This window comes from Tachysurus fulvidraco, chromosome 5 (assembly GCF_022655615.1).
Source record: "Tachysurus fulvidraco isolate hzauxx_2018 chromosome 5, HZAU_PFXX_2.0, whole genome shotgun sequence".
Taxonomy (NCBI): domain Eukaryota; kingdom Metazoa; phylum Chordata; class Actinopteri; order Siluriformes; family Bagridae; genus Tachysurus; species Tachysurus fulvidraco.
The window spans coordinates 10,772,890-10,787,887 of record NC_062522.1 but is presented as its reverse complement, the minus strand read 5'-3'; the positions used below and the strand labels follow the sequence as shown (position 1 = coordinate 10,787,887).

Here is a 14,998-nt window from a genome sequence, read left to right as displayed (position 1 = left end):
AGCCATATTGCATCATATAGAGGTGATGTTGACTGTGTTATAATGAACATCATGTGCAGCGACTTAAACCAAGAGCACAGGGCGCACGACGCGTTATGTAACAGAGCTATCTCCATTGAAAGCGCGCTATGCACATAGCACGGCATATACATATGAATATATATTATTCTATATCAATAAGCCCTTACCTTTCAGCGCGTGCATTCTCCAGTCGGTCCAGCTGATTCCACAAACCCTGACCTTTGATTTGTCATTTGCTGATCACTAAAGGTCAGATGATCACTGTTTCCTGGCGTTTGGAGCCGCGCTATAGGAGAACACACGAGAAAGCACGGTGTTTGGGGTGAAGGACGGATGCAGGGCGTCTATTCTGGGTCTAATGCACACTTTAACATAATAGCGGATTGGATGCAGAGCCGCATCACTGAATCACGCGCATCCCGATGTCATGCCGCGCGCTGCTGTGATGTCACAAACACATCTTATCATGTCTGTCAGTCAATTAGGTTCAATTAGTTCACAATATTCATTAGTCTCATTAGCCTTGAACACATTTTTATCTATCTATCTATCTATCTATCTATCTATCTATCTATCTATCTATCTATCTATCTATTTATCTATCTATCTATCTATCTATCTATCTATCTATCTATCTCTATCTATCTACAGTATCGCTAATGTTTAGTATAGTATAGTATAGTATAGTATAGTATAGTATAGTATAGTATAGTATAGTATAGTATAGTGTTAGTATAATTAGCCTCATCAATTTTGGCCACTGACAACACAGTTTATATTTTCATACATTCAGCATTCAGATGATGGAGCCATTGTTTGTTGTTATAACATAAGTGATAACAGGAACTAATTTGTCTCATGGACGTTTCCACAACATTATAGTATGTAACTATAAACGGTTGTGTTGTTCATTCATTCATTCATTCATTCATTCATTCATTCATTCATTCATTCATTTTCTATCTCATCCGAACTCTCAGGCGTCATCGGGCATCAAGGCAGGATACACCCTGAACGGAATGCCAACCCATCACAGGGCACACACACACTCATTCACTCACGCACACACTCCGGACAATTTTCCAGAGATGCCAATCAAACTACCATGCATGTCTTTGGACCGGGGAAAGAAACCGGAGTACCCGGAGGAAACCCCCGAGGCACGGGGAGAACATGCAAACTCCACACACACAAGGCGGAGGCAGGTTGTGTTGTTCAATAATATATTAAAAGTTGCAATTGTTGACAACTGGCAGCAGTATAAGAGGAATAAAACCCTTCAGGACCTGATGTTATTGGAAAATATTCCACTTCTGGGCAGAAGATTTTCTTATAACAGCATTGTGTTCTATTCTTTTCTTATATCACAGCACTGTTCAGTTCTCTATTGTACGTGGTTCATTTATTTTTGATAGCAGCACGGTCTTGTATAGTAGGTGCTCCACATAATCTTGGCAAACAGTAAACAGATTAAAAATTGTCATTTTATTCAACAAAGGAAAACATTGAGTATAGATTTGAAGTGTTCTGTAAGAAACCATTTCTATAATTGTTTATGGAAGGTTTTTTCCAGTGATTACCAGATATGTGTGCCTCTTTTTTATTAATTAATTTCAAGGAAGAGAATAAGGCTAGTGATCAAACAATTGTTTATACTTTATCTGTTAGACATAAATGACAACCAGAATGATCTTATATCATCAATGTTTCACAACATTAAATGTATCATTAATGGATTGACACATTGGGGACTAAATGTCCAGTGATGCAACAAATTTATGAAAAGTTTAACTTAGTGCAGCGACTACCATTGGGACTGAAAATGGTGGGATGTAGTAGCTCAGTGGATAAGGCGTTGGATTACAGATCATAAGGTTGTGTGGTCAAACTCAGGGTCAACCAAGGTCAACCTGCTGGGCCCTTGAGTAATGCCATTAACCCTTAATTGCTCAGTTGTAAAAAAAACAAAAAAAAACAAAAAAAACAAATGAGATTAAAAACTAATCTGTATAAGGGCATCTGTCAAATGCTGCAAATGTAAGACAGTAGAGTGAACGTGATCTAGGGGAAAGTGCACACACTGCTTGATGCATATATATACTAAAATTCCCTCTAGAATGTTTTATTGTAGCATAAAGAAAACTGATTTGGAATGATATCAGTGCCACCTATTATTACTTTGGAAACTAGTACTATGAACGCCTACTTGCGGCGGTCAAATCATTGTATGTGTGATCATAGAATATCCGCTCAAAGTGATGTTTTGTTCATTAATAAATTATGAATTATAAATATTCTTAGTAAGATCGCATGCTTATCTCTTTTATTTCAGTTAAATATACTAAAACAGATTTGTGTTGCCAGTAATCAGTTAAAAATAAATCACTGCCATAATCTTGATTTTCGGAATCAAGTGAAAAGGTTTATTTGGGTCAGAATGTCAGATTCAGAACTGAATGCAGCATGTGTAATATTGCACAATAAAGAGAATTAAGGGGTTTATTTTCTAATCTTTGGCTTGCATTTACAATATTGTGTCTATTTAAAGAAAGACAGATAGGGAGAGAGTCCAAATGTTGATAGAAGGTTACATAGTTCAGAGGTAGAGTAGTATTTGTTCAATTTAGACCTCTATTTGCCTGAAGCTCAGACATTGTGGGTTCACAAGCTTATGTAATTTTATCATAACAGATTATTAATAGCACAGGTATTGAAAAAAAGCAGTGTTGTTTCAAAAAATATATTACATATACTTTTCAAAATCACATTAGACAGTAGGACATTAGACACATTAGGATTGTCAATGGTGGTAAAAAGTCTCACTGTCACAATAAAAATATTGAAATGGTTTGATATCGAGCATGTCAGTGTTCTCAGTGTATAATACACATGTGACATTCTGTACATGTACAATTTTTGCAAGCTGCAACTCTCCAAATACACACACACACACACACACACACACACACACACACACACACACACACACACACACACACACACACACACACATCATTTTCCTGAAAAAAACTGCAAGCACATCATTATTTAAGCCTGTACAGTCACTCTGTGGAACACTGATGAGAGAACATTCCAGAGAGAAAGGCAGCATAAGACATAACTTTTCACTAAAAACAGGAATGAAAATAGAAATGATTAAAACCCTTTTTGAAGAAATGAACATTGTAATGAAGCTCTAAGTGATAACTGCTATACCGATGTGTAGAATTAACCATTAAGTATACCAGGAGTTTCCCTCAGTGGGTTGTGGCCCTTTGAGCGTCTCCTAGGTCTGTCGGGATCTTAGTGCTCAGAAGCGAGCTGATGTAAGGCCAGATCCTGTCGGTCTCTGTGTCCGAAAACATGTGCAGGATGCCTTTGGCCCTTTAAATAAACATTACAACTATAATGAACTTCAAGGTATTATCTACAACTATAATCATCACAAACGTGCTATTTTTATATAAACATTTCCCACAATTTTAATCAGATTTAATTCCAGATAAAATGCTTATATGCAACTCTTTTTGGTACATTTCCAGATCATGCGATCTACAGTACACATGCAATAAGCAGCATTTATTGTCAGTGTTTCCACAGCAACAAGAAGTAAAAGCATCCTGTCAGCCTTATGTCTATAAGCTTTAGTTAGCAAAATGTCTAAAATTTATCCAAATAACCTCATGTTTATTTTTCAGTCTAATAAAATGTTGTAATGTATTGTATTAAAGGTAATGCTTTTGTGCTTTTACCTTTTACTGCCCTCGATATCCAACTTGACCCAAATATTTTTATATTGTTGTTTAATGGATTATTACAAAGATTACCCACCTAGCTATATACTGTAGAAACCGATCCTACTTTGCTATCAGTCTAATAATTAGCATATTATATTGAGTGCTCAATGAATGCTCAATTCTTACTGGTCAGAAGCTGTTTATTTTTTCTAACAGCAGCAAATCACAGGTTTATATTAATGTACTGCAGCCAAAATGGTATTTTGTACAGGGACTTGTATGGAGGAAGCAAAAAAAAAAAAAAAAGGATAAATGAAATGTGTAATTGTTGGAATGGTGAGGTTTCATGTGAGAAAACCTATTTTTTTAATGAAGTCTCCGGTGTCACAATCTGAAACAGTATGGAGTGTATTCAGGATGGAGTATTGAAGTATTTTGTCCTAATTGATTCAAGAAAACATAAAAATATAACTGTAGATGTAATGGAAAAACTCTTTGGGAAGCAACAGTGTGACATACAGTCTAAAAATGCAAGAAATTAATTCCAAAGAAATAAAACAAAGCACTTCCTGTTATACCTCATTTGACAACCATTTTCAATTTTAGTATCAGCTGCACTGAATCACAGTAATAGTATTATTATACTGCATTCATTACACTGCTGTTGCTTAACCCCTAGTGTCTAATTCTAGCTCATACACTTCGTTTTAATGTAACACGTCATTCCACTCAGTTTCACTAGCAAACCTGAAACGACCTGATAGGCTTTGGCCATTCAAGTCCATGTGAGTCATGCTCTGGTGGGCTTTGGGTTTCCGTATACAAAGTTAAACCAGAGTGACTAAATTTGAGAGTAGCACAAAGCTTACTTCAGTAGGTTAAGAAGTTCAAGCTATACTTATAATATTATCTTTTTCAGTGTAACTTGTCTCAGATGTATACGGCTGTATGGAGACTGATGATGCTTTTCTTTTTTCTGGGTTTTTGAGTCCTGATTACATTTGGTTGGAATGATGTTATTGGTGCACTAGAGAAGATTTATTTTTTTATTAACATTTGAACAATGAGTGCAAAACATCTTTGTGGGCAACAAATAACTAGAGATTTTAAGTAAGCGTTTGAATTACTGTCCATTACAGTATTTCCCACGTTCGCGTTTCACTGTTAAGAAATAGTCACCAGGAGTCAGAAGTACTGTATTTAAAGAAAATTTAAAAAAAACAACATATTTACATCATGTTATAAATTTCCATGTAATTACTATTATTTTTTAATTTACTACATTATTACTCTGTACTTCTACATTTAATCGTGTCCGGTGTTTTACTTGTGTAATCGTATGTAACTCATTTATCATTAAGCACCAAATTTAAGAGACTGCACTAAGAGAAGAAGACGTACTTCTTCAGAGTTGCCAGGAAAGTACTGTACATTTAAAGGAAAAGAAAACACATTTACACTTATATATTTCCATGTAATGATTAGATTTTTAACAGTATTTGTTAATGTAATTATGTTTAGAATAACAATTATCTGATTATAATAATCTGATAATAATCTGATTTTTATAATTGTGTATATTCCAGATGATTCCAGATGATCAGTGCCAGCAAGTCACATGACCATGTGACGTCCCTCAAGCCTCCTCATTAGCACCCCTATTATAAGTTCTAGCTTTGGTGTGTACGCAAATAACTCTTGTTGTCTGGATGTTTTTGCCTTGTTTCCACTAGCCCTTGGTTGGTTTGTTTTGTACTCGCCTTCACCTCCAGAATGTTACACTCATCCCATAAACACATTCTTTAGACTGAAACAGCCTTGATAATTGATATGACAAAGCCTCTAACCATATGTTGCCATTGTGCTTTTTGATTGCACACAGTTTATTTTTGTGATGTTAATGCACTACTGAAATACCCACAAATCACTCATTTGCAGTAAGAGCATAGGGACTCTGACTATGACTTTTGGATTTCCCCATATGAACTCCTACACTCGCATGTTACAGATGTCTCTTTGGCAAGTGGTGACAGCACACCATATTTGTGCTATAGTACAGATTTTAGTCACAACAATTTTTTCTTTGACTTTCTACTATAACTATTAATTGTACTGTACATTTTCAGTGAAGTGGAGAACAACTTCGGTTTTCTCTAGTTTGTGGGAAAGTACTTAGTTTCCAAAACATGTTTCTTCTTTTACATGATTTTTAATTATGTCTGGTACAAACATGCGGTCTTGTTTTAGGAGGGGGGGGAATAAGCTTTTTCTATTATTTACCTAGGAAAAAAGAGAAGTGAAATGCTTTGAGATAAATGTACAACACAGCTGGGATTGTAAACATGTGATATGGATGTTCCTCTAACAACTGAATCTGATATTATAATATATATATATATATATATATATATATATATATATATATATATATATATATATATATATATATGCAAGCTAAACTATGAAATAATGTTGGTATAAATGTGTTCATTCTAAAAACTAAATATCTTCTAAATAAGAATATTAAGCAAAGGTGGTTTGTTTGTTTATTTATTTATTTATTTATTTGTTTGTTTGTTTGTTTGTTTGTTTGTTTATTGGTTGATTGATTGATTGATTGATTGATTGGTTGATTGGTTGATTGATTTACTTTTTTACTTACTTACTTGTTGCTTAATTATCTGACTCTGTAGCCCGTCTATGAATTATTTTAGGCATACATGATCCCCCAAATATTTCACCCACCTTCTTTGGACCCAAGCCGTAGCACAAGGTAGATACAGTCTAAATGTACTGGCTAAGTGGCACCTGATCTTCTCTGAAACTTGATGATGACAAGAGTAACCAACCTCCCTGTTTTTTTCTTCATTATGAAAAAATCTACAGAGCATCACATGACAGATATAAATAGCTCTAAGCCACACCTCTTACTGTCTCGTCCCTCATTACATTGTGTCCTGCTATTGACAAGAAGGTTACACTTCATTTCAATACCCTGGTTGTTTTTCTTGGTCTGGTTCTAATGCTACAGTGCATAAAATCATTAAAAATTGACTTGTGTGGCTTTGCATGGTTAACTGAACATAGTTAAATAGCTAAATTACAATGTGGCCACTGTGCACAACCGATATTCGGACCCGACTACTCAACTCTGCAGGCTATTTAAGCAATATGTAGGATTACAACTAAGAAATTATAGATTAAAATTGCATTGCCTCATTTTAAATGGACACTGAACACAGAGGTGAAAATTAACGTCTGTGTGAAAGTTTTTACATTTACAGAGTTTGGCAGATGTCCTTATCCTCATTTTATTTATACAGCTGAGCAATTGAGGGTTAAGGGCCTGGATCAGGGACCCAGGAGTGGCAGCTTGGTGGCCCTGGGATTCAAACTCACATCCTGCCAATCAGTAGGCTAACACCTTAACCACTGAGCTACCACTTCCTCTCACTGTGGTTAAATGATCTTACGTCAATATTTTCCAAAGTTGTTAGAATTTTGGTGTGATTTTTTTTACACTCTGTCAGGATGGCTACCAGTAAATACAGGAAATTTTGTCATTCCAGTGTGTGTGGAAACTACTAAATGAAGCCTTGTACAACATGTCCTGCATTGTGGCCTAATCTCTTCTATATCAGGTACACAAGCAAGTGAGACAGATTAGACAGAAGAGCTTATTATCATGAACATGATCATAAAATGTCTCATGAGTTAAAGGAATAATGAAAATGGTTAAATGTTTTAGATTTACTGTATAGTAGGTATTTTTCAGAGTGTTGCCACATTTTAAGTTCTCCCAAGCTCTCATCCCAATTCAGAATTTCCCAAACTCTGTGCTTTTTTGTGTGTCCATACAGTTATTTCCTAGATTTGAACCATGCTTGTTTACCTGGTTGCTGATTTTAAATGTTTAATCATATCCGGTGTTTTACTTGTGCGCTCATATCTAACTCTTACTTTTTTTGAATAGTGGTTTGTCTTTTGCTAAAATCGAAGATTTATCATTAAGCACCAAATTTAAGAAACTGCACTAAGAGAAAAAGACGTACTGTATGATATGCTGCTGTTTGATTAGCTGGAGATTCAATTCAATAAAATTTTATTTGTGTGGTGCTTTTAACGATTGACATTTTCTCAAAGCAGCTTTATGGAAACATAAAAAATTCTGAATAAAAATTCGATTTGATTTCGGTTTTCCTTCAATTAATTTAAATGTACAAATCTTTCATTGATTTCACTTAAATATTTCTTGAATCTATAATATTTCTAAAATTAAATCCTTATTATGGCTGATCAGGAGAGGACAGTAGCTGTAGAATCTACTCTTTCCAAATGTGTGAAATTTATTTTGACTTAATTTGTCAAATAAATTTTCATTTAAATTAATATAACTGTTATAGATATTTAATTCAGGAGAACATGACCATCGCAACTGGTTGCATTTGATCATGTACAGTCTCTCTGAAAAGCTGTGATTTTATCACTGATTATAAATGCTCATCAAGGTTGTGTGGTTTATTAATTAAAACATTTTGTAAAATTCATACCATAATTGTTGGAAGCCAGTTTAAAAACTCCAAACTTTTGCCACATAGTGAGCACTTCAGTAAACGTACCTGTAAAAATCTATGACCGGCTTTGCCACATCTTTGTAGTGCCTCAATCTGGCAACCAGAGCCTCTGGTTTATCATCTTCATGTTGAATCAATGGCTCTCCACTGATATCATCCATTCCCTAGGAAAGGAAACACATAGAATACATGGGGCTTGTTGTAAAAGTTCTGGAAACTTTTTTATACCTATATAAATCTGATTGGTTAGGACGTACAGTAAGTGCTCTAAATGTAAATGATAACATGAATTTCTTTTTCACAGATGTTCCATACGTTTATTTATAAATAGTTACGTATGAGACTACAGAGATATTTTCCACTATATCAGTGGAAGTCATAGTAAAAGTATCATGAACTCACAGATTTGTAAAATTCGACGGTTCTTGGAACAGCCACAGAAACAGATTGTTACAAACAGTACACACTCACGCCTATTTTAGTGCATTTTGGTATTTGGTATTCACTGCTTATATTTTATGAATATCGTGCAATTTCACACAAGCTGTATGCAGTAACTATATTATGACCTGCAATATAACCTATAAAGAAAACCCCATGGAATTTAACCTCAATTTTAGGACTACACACCGACATTGCCTCTGATCCTTGAACCCCTTGAATCACTAATATTCCATATTCATGTTATATATAACATACAAACATCCATATAACATTCCCTATTGTGATCCATTTTCATCCACAAGCTAGTTTATCTTTTCAAGCTACTGCTTATGAAACATCACATAAAAAGAGGAGAGCTGAATACTCTTGGAGAGAAGAATTATCTGCCCTCTTCCACACGCTAGTTTTATTGGCTCCCCACAACAGTGGGGTAATTGCCATCCAGGCACCAGGCTCAGGGTGCAGCATTGTCACAGAGCAGCTCTCGCTGTAAAGTACATCTATATGGCAAAGACAAACTCACCTCAAAGAAAGCATAAAAAAGAAACCTCAACAGAAAAAAGCCTCAAAACCGAACCCGTGCTTTTACTTTAGATACCAGATACCAGTAAGTAAAAAAGACAAACATAGCAGGTATCTAACAGCAATGTGTTGTTTGCCTACTTTTCAAGAAGAAGAAGCAGACTTTATTTGGCACACATACGTTACAGCACGGTGAAATTATTTTCTTTGTTTATCCCAGCTTGCTAGGAATTTGAGGTCAGAGCACATGGTCAAATATGGCAGCTTGGCATCACTGGGGCTGGAACACCCAACCTTCTGACCAGACATTTGCCCATTCTTACTCTCCTGTATGTTAAATGCATCACCTATTACTCTTTACCAAACATTAATTTCCTTGTGTACATATACAACAAACCTCATTCTATCACTTGTGTTTTTGCTTCCTGTGTGCATTTTGAAGAATTATTCCTATTGACAATCTCCGGTTTTGATTCATCCTAACCTTGTGTTTTAATCTGTTTGCCTGAAGAATAAATTGTGCCTATTTGACAGCAATTTGCCTTTCAGTTAGAGAGGCAAATAAATAGCTTACATTTGCACTGTTACAGAAGAGTCACATAAACATCACATGCAAACAATGATATGACAATCAAATAACTTTTTGTCGTTCAATTTTCGATTCTAAAAGAAAGTTTTTATATAAATGAAAAACAAGAATTATTTCAATCATCTATTAATAATAAACATCATTTTCCCTTTTGTTTTTTCTTTCCGTTGCGCCAAACAAAGAAAATCACTACAAAACAAAACAGAAAAAATATCTAAATTTATCAGATGGTTAATGATACTGGAAGATGATACAAGACGTTGGAACAATTTGATATCTTAGTCCGAGATCAACTGACAATGGCTTAGTTTAATGGTAACTTTACACTAACATTAGTTTAGGTATGGCCAAAAAAAAAAAATGTTTGTCCTCTCTGTTACTATCAGAGTACATGATTAAACAATATGGGGAAACATTGGGGCTTTCCACAAAAAAATAAGATTTTTTGCTGAACGAACTTGAGTGCTCTCTCTCTGACTCACCTTTGGGATTTGTGGAATGAAAAGTTAACACTGAGGTAAGATGTCACAAATCTTTACTAGTTTGATTACTTTGTTTATCTGATGTACTAATTAAAATAGTTTATCCATCATTGCATGTGCACTTCATATAGCTCACTTATTGTTCATTATTTTTGGAAACAGACCTGTTTGTGGTCACATATTATTTAAATTACACATAAGAAGCCAAGGAAATGTGACAACATCGTTTAAAAACATAACAGATGTTAAAATTTACCATCATGTGAAAAGGTTCTGAAATGTACTGTATGTGATTTTCTCTTAGAGCATCTATCTTCCATCAAAGATTTGACCCATTGTGTGTTCAAAATATTAAGTCATTTTATCATTTTTTTTCCTTGTCAGGAAACAAACAATTCATCCTGTTTCAATAAAAAGAATCATTGCTGTCAGATTGGATGAAATCATAGACAACACCGCTTCTCACTGTGCAGAACAGGAAAGGAGAGACATTTACCTGGACACGGGGAGGATTAAAGCACATGTTGTACACCCTCCCACTGGCCGGGTGAATCCAGCGATGGCGCAATCTTTCCTTCAGTGTCTCTAGAGGGATGTTAAGACTAATGACAATGTCGAGCTCACAGGTACTGTTCAGAGCCTTGGCCTGGGCTAAGGTCCGGGGAAAACCTAGAGGGAAGGACGAGACACTAAAACTTTGCATAACAAATCAAGTTAGGTTTGCTGCTGTTACTGTATGTGATTGCTGCAAGGCTCCTGTCAGTGAGAAAAGATTCATAGAATAGATTTTAGTCTCTTCTTTTCTCTTCTGTACAGGATTTGGAATGCATGAGATAAATATATAAACTCTAGCATTCATGCTATTATTCAGAAAAGTAAGACTAAACAGTCCCTGAATTCAAAACAAAGTTCACGGCTGCTGGAGATACAAAATCAGCAGAATTGATAAGCTTCCCATTAGTTTAACATGAAGTCTTTAAGGAATTTCTTTTTATCAGGTTCAGTTGCCCTGACTACCAAACAACAACTAGACATTCCTCTACAAAATTGACCATAATTTACACCACTGCACTACATAAGCAATAAAATGCAGTCATTAGATCATTGCAAATACACCATACCTTTAAATCTGATAGATGATAATGAAGTGTATTCTGACTTGGTATGTTTTATAGTTCAAGAGAAACCAGGCTTCTGTGTTTACAAACCTTGGAGCAGATCAAGCTGAGGCTATGTCAACTTGTTTCTAGGTCAGACGCCACCCTCTTCGCTCTGCCAATGTTTTATATCTGATCTTTTATTGATTTAAGGCATTTAACTAAACACACAGTCTGCTTTTTGCCATGTGTTGGATTTACTTGCTAGAGAGGTTGTTTAACAGGGAGTCTTATTTAAAAGCAAATTTAAAACTTGGGGATTTTTGGAAAGCGTGTGCCACTATCATAGTATGTCTGATGTGTTCAGCTAATGCTTGTAACTCAAAAATTCTGACGCCCTACTAGGAAAAATTACAGAAAATTTGAATTCTTCCCCAGAAATGCAGAGTTCAGCATATGATGTCATGACAATATGGCTGCTCAGACTGTAGCACATGATAGTAAAGAAATGATCACTTCATTCCTTTAAATATAGTACTTAATTTGGATGACATTGTCTGTTCAAGTGGTTAAGGCTCTGGGTTGTTGATTGGAAGATTAGGGATCAAGCCCCAGCACTAACGAGCTGCCATTGTTTGGTATATATATATAGCATAGAGTATATGTGTGAGTGTGTGGTGTGTGTGTGAGACAAAATAAAGGCTTCTATTGTACACTGACCATACAGGGCATTGTTTTGAGAAAACAAATATATCATAAATTAATCATCACTAATGTTGATAACAAAAACATTGTGGCATCCATGTTTTTTCCATGCAAACCAGACATCCAATTTTAGACACCACACCACCGAAGCATTAGTTGTGTTCTTGTTTTGCTTTAAAAAGCACTAAATAAATAATTAGTCAATTGCTATACCAAGTAAGAGAGATGTTATACAAACACTCAGTCCTTAAATATTCATGCACACTAACAGTTTTTCAAATATCAATATGCTTGAAGAGATTACCTAAAAATTACAGAGTGGGATTTGTAATGTTTGGATTTTTCAAATGTTTGTTCATGCACAAAATATTTAAATTAAGACATGGAAATAATTTATAATCACACTATCTGGTATCAACCAGATGAGGTTGGGTTCCCTTTTGAGTCTGGTTCCTCTCGAGGTTTTTTCATCATATTGCCTCAGGGAGTTTTGCCTTACCACCCTCATATATGGCATGTTCATTTGGGATACACTGATAAACTTGTCTTTATATTTATATAATTTAGATATTTATTTAAAGGTGCTTTGTAAATGTCCATTGTTGAAAGTGCTATATAATTTAAATTGAACTGAATTGAAAGTATTTCTAAATTAATTAGACTCGTCCCACTTACAGAATAATGGACTTCGGAAGATTGCTAGCTTGGAGGCAAAGATTCAGTGGGGTATAAAGTATAAGAAAGAACATCTGTTCAAGTCAAAACACTCCTATATGTATAATCATGGATTAAGAACTGACATGCCAACTTTTCTTTCTTTCTTTCTTTCTTTCTTTCTTTCTTTCTTTCTTTCTTTCTTTCTTTCTTTCTTTCTTTCTTTCCCTGTCTGGTTGCTGTTAGTATGGAAACAATAACATCTGGTATTTGAAAAAGACTTCAAAGACCGTGGTTTTGACTTTCAGGGTTGCTATTATGGAAAATTAATCAACATCTTCTAACCAATTAGAATCAAGAATTTTACAGTGCTGTAGTGTTTATAAAGGGAAGAAATTACACCTTGAACCCGAGAAAACTGGAAGTAGCAGAGGATTAGTGCCAACATAATTGTTGTCTTACTTGTTGCTCTAATCCTGGTTATTGTTCCTGTACAATTGAGCAAATTGTTTATCCAGGCTTGCTGAAACATTGCAACACTTTTTTCCCTGCCAGAATATATTTGCCTTGCAAAATGGCTCAATGTTAAATTGCTGAATCACGGACAAATTAATGAAACATAAGTAACTGTGAGTATCAACAAATTCTCAACCTTGAAATATAGAACATGCAGTTTTTATTCTTTATTCTATAAAACTTTGACAAAAATGCTTTCAGTCCATTCTGGAATGTTATTTAATTTGTTGTACTGAAGCCTAGTGATTATACCATGACCCTAGTGTGATGTGGTAGCCTATTGGTTAAGATGTTGAACTACTGATTGGAAGGTTGTGAGTTCGAATCCCAGATCCACCAAGTTGCTACTGCTGGGCCCCTGAGAAAGGCCCTTAACCCTCAGTTAAATAAATTGAAATAAAAATGTAAGTCACTCTGAATACGGGTCTCTACTGAATGCTGTAAATGTAAATATTGCTCATGGATCACCTATGTTACACTGTGCAATAGAAAACACCTTTGACCGTTTTAATGTGAGGTTAAAATGAACTGTATGATAATGATATTCTCAGTATACTTTGAAGATCCTAGAAAACCCCTGAAAACTACAAATACAAATGATTCTATTAAAAACACATATTTTGAATGACATAATTTTAAAGTTCTATAAATTAATCGTATATTTTTCTATCATACCATCCAACAGCCAGCTGTGGCGCGTCATCTCCTCTATGCGGGGAAGCATCAAGCGGGTCATCACATGGTCTGGCACCAAAGCACCATTCTCTATGTAGGTTTTAGCCAAAACTCCAGCCTCTGAAAGAACGGTTTAGATTAACAATGACCAATATTATCGCTTCATACTCCTGCCTCATGCTCAGGGACTGGATCCACTGACGCTATGACCATGATAGAGATATTAGTAAAGACGAATAAATGAATTTGAAAATTAATTTCCAATTCAAAAATTCAATTAAAAATACATTTTTCCAAGCTATTGTCTCTCAGAGTTAGTGATAGCACTGCATTAGTTTCAGACAGCAACTCTTTTACACATAGTGAATGACTTCAAATTGAACTTGACCTCAAGATACCTTCAGAAAATGTAGAATTTTGCTTGTTGTTTTTTTAAAAGATGCCTTAGGTATAATTAGTCAGTTTTTATTTTAAGGCGAAGCCTTTAAGAAGTTAAATTTGACATATGAATACATCTTTTTCACTCCTTGATGCCACCCCATACCGTTCCAAACCAGTTTTCTCAGTTACTTATTATAGTTTTTCCTGAAGCCATGGCATAAAGTATTTATTTTCTTTTTTATCAAATCTTATCTAATTTCCAGGTTATTTGTACAAGGAAGAAAGTTAAAAAATCCTACAAACCCCTCCACTCTCTGTCACGTCCAGCTTCTTGTTATCTATTTTAGCATGAAATATTATTCGATTATTATTTTAAGATAAATATCACGTTCACATTTAAGGAGTCTTTCCTTCATACGTTCAACATAAAAAACAGATTATGATGTTAGAAAGAAAACTACATAAAGCCAACTCTGATCAAATGAGCAAGGAGAGTCCTTTACTGTCAGCATTCAGAAATGATTCAATTCAATTTATTTGTATAGCGCTTTTAACAATTTGCCATTGTCTCTACACAGCTTTACAGAAGAATGGAAACAGA

At 34.9% G+C, this 14,998-nt stretch overlaps 2 protein-coding genes across 5 annotated transcripts in view; both read right to left on the bottom strand.

Moving 5' to 3' along the window:
- The window catches only part of dnajc6 (DnaJ (Hsp40) homolog, subfamily C, member 6), a 38,231-nt gene extending 37,776 nt beyond the window's left edge, over positions 1-455 (bottom strand). For both annotated transcript variants that reach the window (XM_027147078.2, XM_027147077.2), the window contains exon 1: positions 189-455. The gene's annotated coding sequence lies outside the window, so the exon portion shown is untranslated. The remainder of the gene's footprint in view (positions 1-188) is intronic.
- A 1,966-nt stretch (positions 456-2,421) lies between these two features.
- The window catches only part of ak4 (adenylate kinase 4), a 14,124-nt gene continuing 1,547 nt past the window's right edge, over positions 2,422-14,998 (bottom strand). For all 3 annotated transcript variants that reach the window (XM_027147231.2, XM_047814141.1, XM_027147230.2), the window contains 4 exons: positions 14,017-14,136; positions 10,866-11,038; positions 8,378-8,496; positions 2,422-3,405 (listed from right to left, as the gene is read on the bottom strand). In XM_027147231.2, the coding sequence (XP_027003032.2) occupies positions 3,279-3,405; positions 8,378-8,496; positions 10,866-11,038; positions 14,017-14,136 (539 nt within the window). In that variant the 3' untranslated portion in view covers positions 2,422-3,278. The remainder of the gene's footprint in view (positions 3,406-8,377; positions 8,497-10,865; positions 11,039-14,016; positions 14,137-14,998) is intronic.